The sequence below is a fragment of the Chelonia mydas genome, chromosome 6 (genome assembly GCF_015237465.2).
Source record: "Chelonia mydas isolate rCheMyd1 chromosome 6, rCheMyd1.pri.v2, whole genome shotgun sequence".
Classification (NCBI taxonomy): Eukaryota; Metazoa; Chordata; order Testudines; family Cheloniidae; genus Chelonia; species Chelonia mydas.
Genome location: NC_051246.2, coordinates 29,661,765 through 29,680,721, shown reverse-complemented (window position 1 = coordinate 29,680,721; position 18,957 = coordinate 29,661,765). Strand labels below are relative to the sequence as shown.

The 18,957-nt window shown below is 38.9% G+C and overlaps 1 protein-coding gene and 1 non-coding gene across 4 annotated transcripts in view; both read left to right on the top strand.

Moving 5' to 3' along the window:
- Positions 1 to 18,957, top strand: part of NAP1L4 (nucleosome assembly protein 1 like 4) — a 56,314-nt gene that overhangs the window by 28,105 nt on the left and 9,252 nt on the right. For all 3 annotated transcript variants that reach the window (XM_043547990.1, XM_043547991.1, XM_037899651.2), the window contains exons 9-14: positions 5,038 to 5,177; positions 8,057 to 8,202; positions 15,396 to 15,418; positions 15,790 to 15,909; positions 17,267 to 17,296; positions 18,753 to 18,809. In XM_043547990.1, coding sequence (XP_043403925.1) covers positions 5,038 to 5,177; positions 8,057 to 8,202; positions 15,396 to 15,418; positions 15,790 to 15,909; positions 17,267 to 17,296; positions 18,753 to 18,809 — 516 coding nt within the window. The remainder of the gene's footprint in view (positions 1 to 5,037; positions 5,178 to 8,056; positions 8,203 to 15,395; positions 15,419 to 15,789; positions 15,910 to 17,266; positions 17,297 to 18,752; positions 18,810 to 18,957) is intronic.
- On the top strand, positions 3,382 to 3,501 carry LOC114020230. Its single transcript, XR_003565083.1, has one exon. It is a non-coding gene; the product is annotated as a small nucleolar RNA SNORA54 (small nucleolar RNA).

The following is an 18,957-nucleotide window of genomic DNA, read 5'->3' as shown; positions in this document are numbered from 1 at the left end:
ATTCCAAGCTTCAGGTTCTTAGCACAGATTTGTAGTCGTTTTTCTTGCCCTTTGTCTTGTAGTCTAGTCAGTCTTTATCATCACCTTCAGCTCTCTTCTATCTCCTCTTGTTGCCCCTTTACTTAGGTTTAAAAAGAGTGAACTAATTTTTGTATTGAAAAATTGAAACAGCTACTTATGCCATATTTAGTGAATGTTGTTCAAAAAGAATCATGGGTACTGTTCATCACATTAGAAAAACTATACCTTCCCCAAAATAAAAAATGGAAATCAATGTGACTTAAGTTGTTAATTTAAAGCATTAATGAAAAATATGGTAGAGATGGAAAAATACAAAATTTTGAATGAAAGATTTCACTTTTTTATATATTTTTTAAACTGCACTTAGAAATATTTTTTTTCCATATAAATATACACTTAGAGTTAATATCAACACAGCAGCTGGGAGAAGTGATTCCCAGCTCAAATAGACATACATACACACTAGCTAAGCTCATGCTAATGCCTAAAATAGCTGGGTGGCCACAGCAGTTTGTTACCCATTTAAGTAGTCCCACTCAACCTGCTGCAGTCATACTTTGTGTGGTTAGCCTGAGCTGCAACCCATGGCCACATTGCTATTTGTTGTTTCTAGCTTAAGCAGAGCTAGCATGCTTAAGTCTACCTGAGCTGGGAATTATACCTCCTAGCTGCTGCATAGATGTGTACTCTGACTTCACTTTTTTTACAGTTTTGTCAAGCTTTTAGTGCAATCTTATCTGTGGAAGCAAAAAGCTAAACTACTAGTGGAGTTTATAAATGAGCACACACAGGGAATCATTTGGTGCTTACCTTCAGAAATTAACTTAAATCAGTATGTCTGGCTCATCATGACTGAACTTTAAAACATCTAGGTTATCAGGAAGCCAGAGTATTGGCAAGTACACCAGAGAGTATTCATGGACTTCAACTGTAAATCTACAATTTGAGACAGTTTATTATAATAGGTTTCAGAGTAGCAGCCGTGTTAGTCTGTATTCACAAAAAGAAAAGGAGTACTTGTGGCACCTTAGAGACTAACAAATTTATTTGAGCACAAGCTTTCGTGAGCTACAGCTCACTTCGTCGGATGCATTCAGTGGAAAATACAGTGGGGAGACTTATATACACAGAGAACATGAAACAATGGGTGTTACCATACACACTGTAACGAGAGTAAGGTGCCACATGTACTCCTTTTCTTTTTATTATAATAGAAGTCATTGCCTTGACAGTAGGTCATGCCAATCCTCTTTTGAATCAAGCACTGCTTGCCTCAAAGATATTTGTCATGGACATCTGCAAGGCAGCAACATTTGCAAAACATGATTGCTTGCATTCAGTTTCCATAAGGAAATCCCATTTTGGTGCCTTAACACCCCATAACTTGTTTTTGTACTTGTTTGGATTTCTGTACTGTGGAATTCCTATTCTTTCAGGGTGTCGCTTACTTAAAGTGGCTAACCATCTCATGAGTGTGTGGTTTTTGTTGTTTGTTTTTTGTTGTTTAACTGGTACATCCTTCAGGCTACCTGTGTTATCCTGGATATTTTGGGGAGGTCTCTGTTCTGTGTGTGTTTTTAAAATACCTATTCAGGCATCACTGGCTGGCCTAGTTCAGGGGTTCTCAAATTTCATTGCACTGCGACCCCCTTCTGACAAGAAAAATTACTACGCGACTCCAGAAGGGACCGAAGCCCGAGACCATCCAAGCCTCACCATCCTGAATAGGAAGGGCCAAAGTCCAAGCCCCAGTACCCTAGCGCCAAAGCTGAAGCCCGAGGTCTTCCGCTCCAGGCGGGGGGCCTGTAACCTGAGCCCCGTAATCCAGGGCTGATGCCCTTTTGGCTTTGGCCCTGGGTGGTTGTGCTTGGTCTTCGGCTTTGGCCCCAGCAAATCTAAGCCAGCTCTGGCGACCCCATTAATATGGGCTCGTGACCCACTTTGAGGTCCCGACCCACAGTTTGAGAACCCCTGGCCTATTTGTTGTCTGTTAGTGTGTGTGGTGTAAAAAAAAAAAAAAAAATCTTTTGTGGGATGGAGTGGAGGAGACCACAATCTCCCTGAAGTTTCTTTCCATCCCTCTGAATTTCATTCCTGGAGTATCTTCTTTAGAGAAGGCAAAAGTACTTGCCTGTAACTGCTTTTTTTGAAAGTATTCTGACAAGATTCTTGCTCATGTCCCTTCAGACCTCTTGACGATGTTGTTGGTTTTTGCACGTTGACCCTCTTTTTACATTTTTTGTAAGGGGATGGATGGCAGGGAGGAAGCTTTCTTCCTGCAAAGTTGAAACTGACTACAGTATTCTAAGGGTAATGGTCAAACTCATGCTGGCTCAGGCTGGCCAGTAGAGGGCCTTGCAAATGCTCCACCTACTATCACTGCTCTTAAATGAAAAAACCCTAAGAGCTTAGAGCTGACATTGTTTTGTTAGGTAGCTGAGACTAGGGGTCCTGTCAGAATATTTTTAGAAAAATCAGATTTACAAGTAATCTTGTTTTCTCTCAGCTACCACAGAGTAAACTTCTTTCTGGTTCTCATGCATTAATACGTTACTGTGGCTTGAAAATGCTACACTGGGATGTTTGTCGAATAAATTACTCCATTGGGTTTTTTAATCCATGCAAACTGACTTTAGTCTGTAATTTTTTTCCTCAAATATTTTAACTTCTATTCACAGCCTCTCTTCACACTTCATTGTGTGACTGTTTATATTGTTGAGTGTTGTGACAGTGCAGTTGTCCATGATAAAAGGTGTGTGTGTGTCTGTGTATACCCTACTTGTTTCGTTGCAGGACAAGTAGGAAAAAAGATGGACTTTCCTAAAAGCTTTAATGATTAAAAGAGTTGGAGAATAATTTGACTTCATTCTGTGAGGTGCCCCGGCTCTGTAAAATAAAACAATAGCTCAAACTAATTGAGGGAGTAAAATATAAGGGAAGGAGTAGCCATTGAGGCAGACAACGCTAATAACTTTAGCGAGAGACTTAAAGTGCTCTCAAAGCAGGGAGAGTGGTCCAAGATGCATGCCAAGTGAGTTTGTCACAGAGGGGCATACAATACCAAATGCACAATGGTCTGTTGCCTGCCAACCTAAGATACAACCAGGAGATCCCAAACTTGGTGGGTTGTGTTTGACCACAGAAGCAAACCCTTTAAAGGGTTCTGATTTTTTTATCCAAATAAAACTTCTTTAAAGTGTAGTTCAGAGAATATTAATAAAAACTCTTCTGTTCTGCAGATAATGTCATACTGTCACTCAGCTTAATTTTCTGTGGTTTAAAATAGCTTAAACAAAATTGCAATTACACTTGGTTTTTAGGGCTGGTCAGATTTTACCAATTAGTTTCTTTTCTTGCCATTTGCACTGTTCGTAACCTGTTGACAGTATCTTCCTGGTAATGGGTTCCATTCCAGTGCTACATTAAATCCAATAATAGAAGACTGACAAACTCAATGTCTCTTCTAGCTTTGGGACAAACTTCATAAAAAGACACTGAAACTCTTACCCACTTTACAGGAAAACTGCTCTCTGGTCTTTTATAATAGTGACTTTCTGAAAAATGACTCACTAATATGTAATAGTAACAGCATTGTGTGTAACTTCAATACTTGGGATTTTTTTATTGCAGAAAGTACTCACTGCCTAAGTATGTTATGAATTACCAGATTCTAATAAAACAGTTTCTCTGCTTCAGAGGCATAAGCTGCAAACTAACTAATGGAATTATCTGTAATTTTTGTTTTGGACCAAATGTGACCTTAGCATAGTTGCTGCAGTTCAAGAAAGGCAATTTTTAAAGGAATATAATCAAACCTTGATACTGAGGAGTCATGTTCATGCTATAACTTGTTCTGTTCAGTTTATTTTAAATATGTCAGATACATCTTGCCCACAAATGACCTCAATAAATCTTAGTCTTCAATATTTAGCAAAATTAGTCACATTTTGTAGGGGAGATTGTCTTCCAGTCTTAACTGTCAGGATCCTGTAGCTAGGTGCTATGCTCTCAAGCTACAGTGATTCACTTTCAGAATATCACTTCAGTAAGTGGTTTTCTAAATAAATTGGAGAAGGTTTCAAACTATACGCATGTCAAAGAACATTTTAATATATTGCTCTGAGCTGTTATCCTGAAGAGAGATGTAATGATGCCATACAAAATAGTATTGCTATAACTTCATTCTTATTTTTTTATATATCTGGATTTCTTAATTCTGTAGTATTTTTCTGAAAACTAACTTTTTTTTTTTTCTGGAGGAGGGAAGGGTGTTGGCATTCCATTGTTGTCTAATTCCATTTCAGATCTGTTTCTAGTTGCACAACACTGCCAGCCCTGCAAATGTTCTCACAAATCAACAATAGTAAGATTTTTGCTGGCAAAATGGCCATCAGTTATCCCATGTAACATGAGTATTCAGTGGGGTTGTATAAGTGTTTGCAATTTTTTTAAAAAAATTTTAAATAAAATACAAAAATGTTTTTTGTTTCTTAATGAAGAGTTTTGATTTTTTTTAAGATTCCATTCCTTCATGCCCACTTTTTTTTTCAGCCACAACTATTAAATTAATTAAACCTGAATTTGTGGATTGTGTCCCTCCACAAGGCATTTTCTGGCAAGTTTACTACTTGCCAACATGTCCCGCCCCTCCCCCCCACCTCTAGTCCTCACTAGGGGCAGATAGTCTAGCTTGACTTTTAGAGCCAAGGCTGAGTTTGTGTAAACTCTGCGGAGTTTATAAGTCTCCCCCTCACCTTTTTAGTTTTACAAACTTAGTAAGATGCAACCCCTGTTCCTCTTAAAAAGAGGATCAAAGTATTATCCAAGTCTATTTCTGTTAATTATTGTACTTTAAAAAATCATTACTGTAGTCAGTAGATATGTATTTAACACATGCTCTTTCAATTTCCTCTTACCTGTATTTGTTCAGAATTTGGTCATCGTACTGTTTTTGGTGTTTGTTTGTTTTTTTTAAAGTCGGGTATAGTTTAAAACAATAATGGACCTTTCTTTTAGTCTTTCTCATTAGAGTTCTACTTCGAGCCCAATGACTACTTTACTAATTCAGTCCTGACAAAAACCTACAAGATGAAGTCAGAGCCAGACAAGACTGATCCCTTTTCATTTGAAGGCCCTGAAATAGTTGATTGTGAGGGGTAAGGAAAATCTTTGTTTTAAAAATATTTTTGGAGCTTCTAGTCTGTATTCTCCCGGACTCTATTTTCATTATCTTAGTAATGGTGGATACTAGGAAAAAATCTTGTGGATGAAAGCATGAAGCTGGTAGTATAGATAGTGAACTCTAACAGTTTTATTCTGTGCAAATGTAATATAATATGCATTTAAAACTGTGCCTCTCCTGTTCAAGGGATTAGTAGTGAGGATACAAGTCTTTCAAATTCAGTCCAGGAAGGTAGTGGCTAAAAGTTGTTTTGGTTCAAAGTTAATGGCTGGTCTCGGTCTAGTCCTTATTGGGCATTTGCCGGCCTCACAAACACTACAATCACAATTGGCATTAAATTAGCATTCTTGAAGTTCAGCAAAAAACTTTTCAATAGTCACGTGTAGGCCTGGCAGAACTTGATTTTTATATATTTTAAAAAAATTGGATATTTATTTTTAAGCATCTTTTCCTGATTCTTATGAATTTAAATTTTCGGTGGTTGGAAATTAGGGGGCGGATCAGACAATGTGGGGGTCAGACAATAAGTTAACAGTGGATGCTGAGATTCAAAAAGTTAAAGCTTTATAACTATTAATGCAAAAATTGTCAACGTCAGTGTCAAAATACACAAATTAAATATCCTTAAATCCAACTCGGAGTTCTCAAGTAGCATTTTCTTACTTTGGCTATCTGTAATTTTTCAATGGCAATTTTTTTTCTCAGTTTGTGTGTGCAGCAAAATCAATATTTACTAATAAAAATGTAATCCTTCCAAACCTAGTCATGTATGAGCTATCCTCTAAGTCTTTTTTGACACGGTGCATGGAAGATTGAGGTATGTTGACAAGTGTGCTGAAACCAAGGCACCCTGCCAGCGTGCCTCAAGTGTTCAGAATATTGCAAGCAAACATTTGTATTTGGAAACAGTTGATGCAGGGGTCCCCTGGTGGGGAAAAAAGAGAAAGTAGGAGGGATGCTTTATGCCAGTGGTTAGGACATCTACATGGAAGGTGGAAGATCCTGGGTCCAGGCCCCCTGCTCCAATAACCCTTTCCTTATTTATTCAGAGTGCAACAGCTTCAACAGGAAGGTGTTTCATTTCAGAATATCCCATAGGTCAATGGCTAGAGCACTCTCATGAGAGGTGGGAGACCTCTCTGTTCAGATCCTTTCTCCCACTCTCTGGTAGAAAGTGGGGAATTGAAGTGGGTCTCTCACATCCCAGGTGAGTGCTCTTATCTGCTGGACTAAAAGTTCTAAGGGGGCACCACTCCTCCTTCATCGTCGTGCAGCTGGATTTTGAATGGAGTCCAATCTGGTAGGTGACATCTGAGCTTGCCTACTGGATCAGGCTCTACACATGATTTAAGCAGCTGAACACCTGTCTTCCCCTGTTTGTGAATCATTCTGGGACTTAGGTGGGAGTTGGGTGTCTGGACACCTAAAGGAAGACGTCAGTGTGCATGCTCACAGGCAAGAATATATGCAGTAGGAAACTTTTGACTCTGAAAAACATAGGCACCGAATCAGCTTAGGTGCCTACAGGATTTGATGGCAGTTTTGTGGATCGCAGTGGAGCCAGAACTGGAACTTGGGTGCTGAAATGGGAGACTAGGTGTCTAAGGCTATGTCTACACTACCTAGGGTAGCGCTGCAACGCTGCTGCAGTCAATGCACTGGGGGCTGATTTAGTGGGTCTAGTGAAGACCCGCTAAATCGATGGAGTTGACTGGAGAGCGCTCTGCCAGTACTCCTCCAGGAATGAAGGGAGTGTAAGGTAAGTCAACGGGAGAGCGTCTCCCATCAACCCAGTGCTGTGTAGACACCACAGTAAGTCGACCTCAGCTACGTTACTCACGTAGCTGGAGTAGTGTAACTTAGGTTGACTTACCGCAGTACTGTAGACATAGCCTGAGTCAGGGGTTTAGGTGCCTAAGTACATTCATGGATCCCACGCTTAATTACTGGGATCAGTAGAGCAAGAAAGCAATTGTTTTCATTGACCCTATCCATGTCAACAGCTAATTATCAAATTGTTCTGTGAGACCATCTGTGGAACAAGATGTTTTTGGCCACTGAACTGTTGGCTAAGTGTGCCAAGCAGCCTTCTTTAATTAAGGGTTTGTTTCAGTTAGGACAGAACTGTTTATGCTGCAGTTCATTCAGTGGTACCAGTAGTCATGACTAAACTTCATCTAGGTATAGCCTCTCACTTGAGGTGCAGTGAGAACCAAGTCAGGTGACGTTCTGGCAGCAAGGACCGGAACAGCAAGCAGTTTCTCGTTTAGTATACATTGGGCTCAGTTCTTTGGTTGTTTAGTCCAAGCTGTGCTTTGCACATGACTAGGGCAGGGGACTGTAAATATGGCTGTCTCTCCTTCACAGTTCCCTGATTCTTGGGGCAATGGGACTACTCTGATCCCTGGTATGAGCAGATATTGAACTGTCTTTTAATTTATGCTTGGCTGCCTGCAGCTCAAAGGGGATGTGCCAGGAGCATAGTGACACTCTGGCCATGCCCCCACTTCTCCACCTAGGGATTCCCTGACAGCACCTAGGGATTCCCTTACAAAAACGAAATACCTGGCCAGATGCAGAAAGTTTATAGCTTCTTTTCATTGACAGAATTGTGCAAAAAGGTGTGAACAGATATTTGGCTCCTGCATTTAAGAAAATGTTGGTTTGTACACTAAACATTAGTCCTTGTAACTACAACATTAATAAATTCAATATGTTCAAAATAGGTTTAGCATTTTGTAAAGCAGTCTCAATTATCTATGCCTCGATTTTTATTGCACTAAACGCCTTATTTCCCGTCTTCCCCCAAATGTCTTTTTGCATTAAAGCCTTTATTCCTTGTGCTGTTTTTAGGTGTACTATTGAATGGAAGAAAGGAAAAAATGTTACAGTTAAAACAATCAAGAAGAAGCAGAAACACAAGGGTCGAGGCACAGTTCGAACAATTACCAAACAAGTACCCAATGACTCTTTTTTTAACTTCTTCAGCCCCATAAAAGGTAAGCTTGTTTGAGCAGCAAAAAATACCTGGATTTTTGCAGTTACCCAAACTGTTTTTACAAAAGTAGTTTCTTCACGGTGGCTATATTTAGGCTATCTGTTAATCTGCCTTTATGATGTGACTGTGGTAACAGTTAGCCACTCATTTGAAGATATTTATCAGTCCTAAGCAGTGGGATTTATATTGGGGGAGTTTTAGAGTACTGAAACAGACTGGGTGTTGTCACTCTACTTTTGACGCTGTAAATATCTGGAGCCTGAAACAAGTGCTATTTATCAGCCTGAAAAAGCTGTTATTTGCTAATAACTAAACTCAGATTTTGCTTTGACTATAACTATAGCTAGAGTAACTCATTTAGCAATCAGCTAATTCTACAGGGAATTATTAGCTGAAGAACAGTGTAGACAGGACTCCTTTTGTTAGCATATTGTGCCTGGCCCATGTTCTTAATATTACTAGTTTAAGGATATTTTACTTCTTACCACAGGGTGGCTCCATACTTCTATTCTGGATGTGAAATCTTCACACATTACATCTAATCTTGGTTCAATAGACTGATCTCACTTAAGTCTTCAGTAGTTACATCCTGTTCACCCTGTAATTATGTTAGGGTTTGCTGTAGTGCCTATCATTGTATCCAAGTGCTAATCTGACCAAATTAAGCAAAATTGCTAGTGCACTTCAAGAGGCCTTGTGCTCTTTTCCCTTTTCTGGGTAGTAAGCCCTGTTTGCACCAGGGGGTTTTCTGCAGTTATGTTTATCTGCCATACAGAGAGATAAAATACATACCTGTGACTGCCATATCCTAATGTATGTTATGTGCATTCTTTTTTGGTCTCTATTTGATATTTTAGAACACCTATTTGTATACCTTGAAACCTCCATAGTAATAAGAGTAATAATACCTTGCTCTTTATATGGGGCTTTTCATAAGTAGGTATCACATTATGTAGGATATAAATAGTAATGCCACCAAACATTATTTTATTTTTATATAAACATCCACTTTCTTCAAACAAGACAATCACAAATTGCCTGAGTTGTAGCTGGATTTGGGATGTTGGGGAGGATATAAATATAGTGGGCTAGATTCTTTGGCATGCCAGAGCTCCATAATCTGAAAAGCAGTGCAGATTTGGCATTGTGTTACTTTTCTACTTTGAACCCTGGGGGTATCCAAAGACCACATTAGCACCCCTGTGGCTTCTCTAGATTGCAACAGGGGTCAAACTTATGCTGGCTGGAATGGTGCTTTGGAGACCATTTTGCTGACCCCAGGGTTGCTGGAACACACTCCAGCTACATCACCACTTGTCCCAAACTTGCCTCTGGAGCAGGACCACCTGGTGTAGAGCTAGCTGGCTTTAGAGGATTTCCCTATGATAGGAATATTCCCAGTGGCTCAATAACTTAAGTTTCACTTGTGCTGTTATGATGCAAAGAGGATTTAGCCTGGGCTGCAGGTTTGGCCACTACATACTGTTATGTCATTCAAGATGGTTTGAACTGTATTAGCATAGAGAAATTCCTCCTGCAAGTTATACCAGTGTGTATTCTGTCTGTCTGGAGTAAATATGTGGCTCCTTCAAATGCCTTACAAATCTTGGTGCTGGCAAACTGATACTGGTGAGCTGTAAGGTCAAAGAAAATGGCACACATTTTGCTTAATACAGTGTGTGCATAATTCTCACATGTTCTCCTAATGCTGCAGACTGCTAAAGTTGGAAGGTATTTAAAAAAAAAAAAACTTGTTTAATATTTTAAACTATACTTAACTCGATTGTAAATAAGAGTCCAACCATCTGAGATTGGTCTCCGATGGCAACCTCCAACCTTCTCTTTAAATATGTGAGTTTATGAAGTTCACATGATGAAACACTTCTCAGATGATGCACTGATCAAAATAGTCATAAGTTGTTTTTTTTTTGGTAGACATGTCTCCTTTTGTAAACTGCCTGGTTAACCCCTTGGTAGCACCAGCACATGTTGTATAGTCTCTCCAAGTCTTTCATAATTAGGCTTGGAAGGATTGGATTTTTGTCAGTAAATGTGGATTTCAGAGTGTTAACACAAACTAATGAAAACCATTTATTTTCACCGATTGAAATTTACAAATAGGCAAAGTTTTTTTTTTAAAAAAAAAAACTGCTTGAACTTCTTAGCATTTGATTTTAAGGAGATTTAATACATATTTTCATATGTGGTGGTGATCCCTATAATTTTTGTGCCACTGAAAATCTAACTCAATAAAATTTGGGGGGGAGGAATCTTAAAAATAAACATCTTCAATTATACAAAGAAAATTAAACGTGAATTCTGCCATGCCTATTCATAATACATAGTTCATGTCTGGAATAGAAAATACTTGCACGTGGAATGTGTGTAAGTATATTTATAGTATGGCTGTCAATCGCAGTTAACTCACACAATTTATTTTTTTAATCACGATTAATTTTTTATCGATTAATCAGTTTTAATCGCACTGTTAAACAATAGAATACAAATTGAAATTTATTCAAATATTTTTGGATTTTTTCTACGTTTTCAAATATATTGATTTCAGTTACAACACAATACAAAGTGTACAGTGCTCACTATTTTTATTACAAATATTTGCTCTGTAAAAATGATAAAATAGTAATTTTTCAGTTCACTTCATACAAGTAGTGTAGTGCAATCTCTTTATTGTGAAAGTGCAATTTACAAATGTAGATTTTTTTTTTTGTTACATAACTGCACTCAAAAACAAAACAATCTAAAACTTTAGAGCCTACAGGTCCACTCAGTCCTACTTCTCGTTCAGCCAAACAAGTTTGTTTACATTTATGGGAGATACTGCTGCCGGTTTCTTATTTACAATGTCACCTGAAAGTGAGAACAGGCATTTGCATGGCACTTTTGTAACTGGCACTGCAAACTATTTTTACCTGCCAGATATGCTAACCACTCGTATGCCCCTTCATGCTTTGGCCACCATTCCAGAGGACATGCTTCCATGCTGATGATGCTCATTTAAAAAAAACTATGCACTAATTAAATTTTAACTGAACTCCTTGGGGGAGAATAGTATGTCTCCTGCTCTGTTTTACCTGCATTGTACCATATATTTCATGTTATAGCAGTCTCGGATGATGACCCAGCACATGTTGTTCGTTTTAACAACACTTTCACTGCAGATTTGACAAAATGCAAAGAAGGTACCAAGGTGAGATTTCTAAAGATGACTACAACACTCGACCCAAGTTTTAAGAATCTGAGGTGCCTTCCAGAATCTGAGAGGGACGTGGTCTGGAGCATGCTTTCAGAAGTCTTAGAGCAACACTCCAATGTGGAAACTACAGAACCTGAACCACCAAAAATAAAATCAACCTTCTGCTGGTGGCATCTAACTCAGATGATGAAAGTGAACATGTGTTGGTCTGCACTGCTTTGTATTGTTATCGAGGAGAACCAGTCATCAGCATGGACGCATGTCCCCTGGAATGGTGGTTAAAGCAGGAAGGGACATATGAATCTTTAGAGCATCTGTTACGTAAATACCTTGCCACGCCAGCTACAACAGTGCCATGTGAATGCCTGTTCCCACTTTCAGGTGACGTAAACAAGAAGCGGGCAGCATTATCTCCTGCAAATGGTTTGTTTGAGCAATTGGCTGAATAAGAAGTAAGTCTGAGTGGACTTGTAAGCGCTAAAGTTTTACATTGTTTTATTTCTGAATGCAGTTATTTTTTGTACATAATTCTACATTTGTAAATTCAACTTTCATGATAAAGAGATTGCATTACAGTACTTGTATGAGGTGAATTGAAAAATACTATCTTTTTTACAGCACAATTTGTAATAAAAAATAAAGTGAGCACTGTACACTTTATATTCTGTGTTGTAATTTAAATCAATATATTTGAAAATGTAGAAAAAATCCAAAAATATATGAATAAATGGTATTCTGTTTAACTGTGCAATTAATCATGGTTAATTTTTTTAATCTCTTGACGGCCCTAATTTATAGGCAGATATAAATTTAGATATAGCAGTAATACACTAATTACTTCATGCAGGGTTTCATGTTGGCTTGCTGAAGTCATTATGAACAAAGACAGTAGTGGCAAAAGTTTAGACTCTGAAGAGCAGTACGTTGGCATTTCATATGCTCCCCAGGTGCAAGTGAGAATTGATTTACACCAAATTGTCACTTCTGGAGTGGGAGCTAGTGCACCATCTGTTGCTTGCATTTGGTCTCATTAAATAACCAGTCTCTCCACTTTTGAAACACAGGCACCTTAAGCCCTGCTCATGCAAAGAGAACTCTTGCTGCACGTCAATGAGGCTCTAGTGGATGCAGGATTCTGCCTGTTCAGTATTAATCACAGGATTGAGGCCTTAATTTGTAGCTAATATCAGTATATAAATACTTCTTGGAAAAGATCTTAATTTTCCGGTAGGGCGGTAACAAAATCAAGCTATTTAATTTGTCTAGTGTTAATGCAGAGATAAAATATAGATGGCATTGGTTGAAAAGTGTATATCTTGAGTCTTCATATGCCATAAGTACCCAATGTTCTTTCTACAGAGGTGACATTTCCCTGTGCAAACATCTGGATGTGACCACATAGGAATGGCAGTGCAGGAATTTAAATTTTATAACTTCATTATAATGTGATTTGCAGTGACATTTAAATTGAATTTAACATGGGTTAGATTTAGGCCTTGTCTACACTACTGAGTTTTGTCAATGCAAGTTAAGCAGATGATCAAAAACCAGTATTACATCGCTTGTGCATGTTCGCACAATGTTCCTTCTGTTGGGAGAGCGCATCCACTGTTGGTGCTCTAACATAGACAAAGAGAGCAGTTCTCTTGTAGCTATTCCACTGTGCTACTTGCCACCTTCTGCAGCTAGGAGTTGTGGGAAGGCGGAATGGTTTGCAGTGCATCATGGATGCAGGCTCAATGTCCTATGATGTAGTTTTTTCTGTCCCTGACTGCGTTTCACGGCATTTTTTTAACAGCCCGTTTACTGTGTGCTCACCATCTGTGTCTGAAAGGATGGATTCTGCACTGCTCTCTACTGTTGTGGTCACTGTTATGAACACATTGCAGCTGGTCATGCAGTATATCATGAGCATCCAGTCTGGACAAGAATCAGAGGTGCCTGACCTGCTGTGTGCCATGGAAAGAACACATTACTTTTGGCATTCACAGAGCAGCTGCACATGGTGGACAGTAACTTTTGGGCTTGGGAAACAAGCACTGGGTGGTGGGATCACATTGTTATACAGGTCTAGGATGACGAGCAGTAGCGGTAGAACTTCCGGATGCAGAAAGCCACCATCCTGGAACTGTGTGCAGAGCTCTCCCCAGCATGGCAACTCAAGGACACCAAAATGAGAGCTGCCCACTCAGTGGAGAAGCGTGTGGCAGTTGCTGTGTGGAAGCTGGCAACTCCAGACTGCTACTGATCAGTCACAAATCAGTTTGGAATCAGGAAGTCCTCCGCTGGGGTTGCATTATCATGAATGTGCAGAGCCATTAATTGCATCCTGCTACAAAGGACTGTGACTCCTGGCAATGTGCGTGAAATAGTACATGTGTTTTTGGTAATGGGATTCCCTAACTGCGGCAGAGTGATAGATGGCGCGCACATCCCAATTTTGGCCCTGGACCATCTTGTGCTGGAGTACATCAATAGTACATCAGCTCCTCCGTTACCCCTGATTTCCCCGAAGCCTTTGCAGTGCTTCTGAGGGGTACAGGAAATATGGTTCTATACTGTAGTTTAAATGAATTATTACTCAGTTCTATATTAATATGCCTAGTAAGGAATCTATTTGTCAAACATTTCCTGAATCTTTTTTGTCTGTATTGTTACAGACATACTTGCTGACAGGTATTTTGAAAAAAATTACCAAAATAATTGAAACTGGTATGATTATAGCGTGGTGTTTTGACAAAGTATGCAGAATTGTAAAATATTGTGTGCAGAACTTTTAATTTTTTGGTGTAAAATTCCCCCAGGAGTACAGCTTGCTGTGTACTCCATAATGTTGGTGACACTATGGGTGAAAAGTTCCCCTGGTGTGGACGTGGATCGCCCGGCAGCTGATTTTGAGCAGCCATTAAACAAGGCTGTTACAAGGGCACAACTGGAGGCTATTCGAATCAGGAAGGTTTTGAGGCACCATTTTGACAATGAGCTCCAATAATGTCTTTTTCTACAGTACTCTGCCATGCTTTAACTTGCTGCCTTGCATGAAAATTTTGGTAATTCCTAACCACAATTTATACTCAGCAAATGATCAGATTGCCACTGTGTATTAATTTCATCAGCAACCACCATGTATGGTTTCAGAGTAACAGCCGTGTTAGTCTGTAGTCTGCATAGAAGACTTATAAAGATTGGTTATCTTTCAGAGTGTGTTTTTATTAAATACCAATTAACAATACACACAAAAGGCTTGGTGGTCAGGAAGAAACAAATGAAGGGCACTGTAGGCTCTTATGGCTGTGTGAAGTTGCAATAATTTTGGAAGCTGTCCAAAGAGGGGGAGTGAATGGCGTACTGAGGCAGGTCGGGAAGTTGCAAGGAATGTGTGGGAGGAGTTGGGGAAGGCATGGAAAGTAGTTCTGTGTTTGTTGCAGTGTGGGGGGCTGAGCAAACACAAATTCTGCTTGCAGTTTGATTAGGGACGTCAACATCTCCATTTTCTCCTCCATAACTTTTATCATCTGCTCCTGGCCCATTAAAATTTGCTTCTGGCTCTCCTTTCTGTTCTGCCTGGCTATTTTATAATTTTCTTCTAAAGCCTTTCTCTGTGCCCTGCATTCTTGTTTTTTGGCTTCTGAGGATTGGAGCACCTCCCAAAACATGTCCTCCTTGCTCCTCCTTTGTTGCTTCCTTATCTGTTGACAAAGCAGGAGAGTTTTGTTGGTGGATGGAACATTGTACTGTGTACACCTTCACTGTTTTGTTGACGAAAGCTGACTTTTGTCGACAAAACTCTGTAGTATAGATGAGGTCTTGGACTAAAACTGAATTGTTTTCCTTTCAGTAATGCTAACAGTACCTGCAGGCTTTACAATTCTAATGTAAGAACAGAAACCTTCTAATAGCGCATTCTGCAAGCTTGAACAACCAGATAGGCTGGGTTTTTCAGTGTAACATGAAATTTTTTTTCCTCTTTCTATTTGTAGTGTCTGGGGATGGAGAGTCATTGGTAAGTCTCACTTTAACAAGATTTGAAATCTCTTTACAATATTTTTGTCCTAAAGCTCCCCTTCCTAGGCTTTACTCAGATGCATACATCAGTGATCACCACAAATTTCTCCATTAGTCTGACTTTTGCCTAATAAGAAATCTGAGCCACAGCTTCATTTAAAATAACATACTTTCTTCACTGGCCCCTGCACTTTCCCCAGTAGCCCATTTCTTCCACTTCATCCCCAATATCTGTTTTACAACAGCCCTTCTTGGTAAGAGGTCACGTTGGCCACAGGATATCACTGAATCATGATGAACAGCATTATGTCTGCATAGTGTTGCATTTCCAGTAGTAATTCTCTAAAATCTGATTGACTTGCTTTACAGGATGAAGATTCAGAGTTTACTTTAGCTACAGACTTTGAAATTGGGCACTTCTTCCGTGAAAGGATAGTCCCTCGTGCTGTACTTTATTTCACTGGGGAAGCAATAGAGGATGATGATAACGTATGTATATTGCTCACCTATCTTGTATGTCTTTATACTTGTGGCTGAAATAGTAATACCATTACTTTCTCAAATGAAACAAATGAAAAAGCAGAATTGGTTTTTCTTTGCGTGGAATAAATTACTCATCAGAATCGGATACACTGAGAGAATGCACCGAATAGGGTCACATTGCCCCCTCCCCCTTTTTCTTTTTTAAACCTTCCATTGACTGCCTAGGACTTCTGAAATCAGGTAGAGGGGGTTCTTTTGGACAAGGCAACAACCACAGTATCCCTATTATTGGTGTAGCCCACAGAACTGATCCAGGCCATGACTGTGCTTGCTGAGCTGTAGCTGCACATTTAATTGGACCTCTGAAGCAATACAGCATCTAGAATTTGGTTTCCTTGAGTGGGCAACTTCATACTTTTTTGGAGGAAGCAGGAAATATAGCATTTAAAACACTAGCTCAAGGCAGAGAAAGCTTCTGGACTAAGGAAGGATTGGCCTTTTTCTTTAAAGATGTGTGTATTTCTAAACTATATTGCCTTTACCAGTTTGGTTTCGGCAAATAATTTTAAATACTGCTTTGAAATGAGAATTTTTTGTAGTATCTTGTCTTCAAACAGAACCGAATTAAAAAATAATGTAAAATCACTTATGCTGAATACCCAGAAAAACGCAGCAGAAAAGAACACCAGTATACTGCTTAAACTTGCATTAGTATAAATATACTAGTCACAAGATGGTAATAGCATCCTTTATTTGTTAAATTTCTTGCTCTTAAGTTTCTCCCTAATGCTGCTTGAATGTTCAGTTTGTTTAAAAAATGTACGTTATCCAAGAAGCATATTCATTATTTGTATTTATTCCATGAGTTCAATTTGTAAATTAAAAGTAGGGCTTGTGGCTCGTCCTTTACTTAAACGTATATTCTCTGTATAATTTAATGATTATACCCCAATCATTGTCTTGCTGAGCTGAGTGAAACTGCATATCTTACTGTACTACACATGTCGTCTGAAAAGCTATATTCAGGATTTGGTGTCACCCTTCTTGATATAAGATTAAATGGCAATTGTCATGGAGGCAGCATTGTTTAGAGGCTACAATGAGTGGGAGAACGGGATAAACTGGGAGTTGGGAGACATTGATTATAGAATTCTGTTGTTGTTACCAACTCTGTGTAGGACTTTAAGCAAATTACTTAGTTCTGTGTATCCCCATCCACACCTGTAAAATGGGGTTAGTGCTTTAGAAGGTAAATTAAGCATTTTGAGATTATCTGAAGGGTACTCTAAGTGCTTGCATGTGCTATGTCTATTTTAGCTAATTGCATAAAACATTCTGAAAACCTGTTTTATTTTTGTTTTAGTTTGAAGAAGGAGAGGAAGGAGAAGAGGAGGTGAGATGCCTATTGTCTCGATTTTAGATTACTAATCCATTTTCTCCTTTCTGAAATAGTAATAACTAGCCCCAAATAGGACAAACAAGGAAGTGTGTGTTTCATAGTGCCATGTTCGTACTCCTCTACAAAATAGTCATTATAGCTTAATGTTAAGCAACTGTAAAATCTATACAGATTTTAATTTTTTCCATAGGTATATTTCATAAAAGCACACATTCCAATTATGTTCAATATCTCAGAGCTGCACTGTCAAAATACAGTTGTAACTCTTTAATATTTGACAAAGGAGTAATTGATTGTCACTTCCATTTTTTTTAACCATGACTTAATGTTGAAATTGTTTTGTGGGCAGATGCGAAGATTGCATTGCACTGAAAAATGTTTTGTGTACCTGTTTATCAAGTTAAACCTTGGGCTGTAAGGAAGGCTAATGGGAAATGCAATCCGAGTTAAAACGCTGTGGGGACGGACACTGGACAAGACTTGTGAACTGTCTGTTTTAACTGTTCTAGGGATGAGGCTTGGTCCTCAGAAATTAAATACATCCTTTTTAATTAAAAATTGTTATAAAGGGTTTAATTAGGTTCACAGGCAGTTTTGTATTATGGCAACCATTGTGCTCAATTTTTTCCAGTGTTTCTGGAGCAAAAACATAGTGATAGGCTCTATACAAAATCTCTGCACTAAAATGAAAATAAAAGCAACATTGGGGACAAATCACTGCCTTTGACAGATATTAACTATTTATTTGAATTTTGCCCCTTTCACCATGATGTGCTTGAGACTTTTTTTTTTTTCATAACAAAGCCATGGTAATATGACCCAATCGAGTACTGGAATGCTTAGACTGGTGGCCTCCTTTGACATTGGCAGGTCACATCATGCTGCCTCCTTTTCCCCTGCTTCCACAGGAGTCCTAGTTTTTTTTTTTTTTTTTGCAGTGAAAAGCTTTAACTCTTGTAAAAGCAGATGTGACAGAGCTAGCCTGTCTGCCTCCATCAAGATACTACAACTTGAGGTTAGGCATGTGCAAGAGGAGGAACGGAAAGGATCCAGGTGTAGTAAAGAAGCATGTGTGTGGGGCACATGACTGTTCGAAGAAACAGATAAGATAAGGGTTGAAATGGAGGAACAAAATCAGACAGATCCGCTAGCTGTTTTTCCAGAAGTACAAAACTCAGAATTGTGTTACAGGCACAACTTTTTAATTTTTTTTCTTTTTCCTGTGCAATTGCAGTAACTTCCACAGGAATGTTACATTCAGATCCACACTGACATATGAGACTTTCTGGACCAGATGACTGGTTGTCTCATCCAACCCAAGTAGATTTATTTTTCACAGCTGACACACACACAGGAATGCAATAGAAGGCACTGTATAGTTGGCTTTGTGCAATGTAAGCAGTTGCTTTAATCTAATTTTAATTCTTGTTAATCTCTCTTCTTATCATAGGAATTGGAAGGTGAAGAGGAGGGAGAGGAAGAGGAGGATACAGAGAGTGATCCTAAGGTTAGTTTTTTTTATTTGGGCATATATACTTGTAGTACATTAGAATTGTACAAACTGTAACCATGAACAACGTATCAGGATACTATGTCGTGATCATTCTCTTCATTCCTGTTCTTTTACACTTTTTGTATTGTGAAGGGAGTTAACT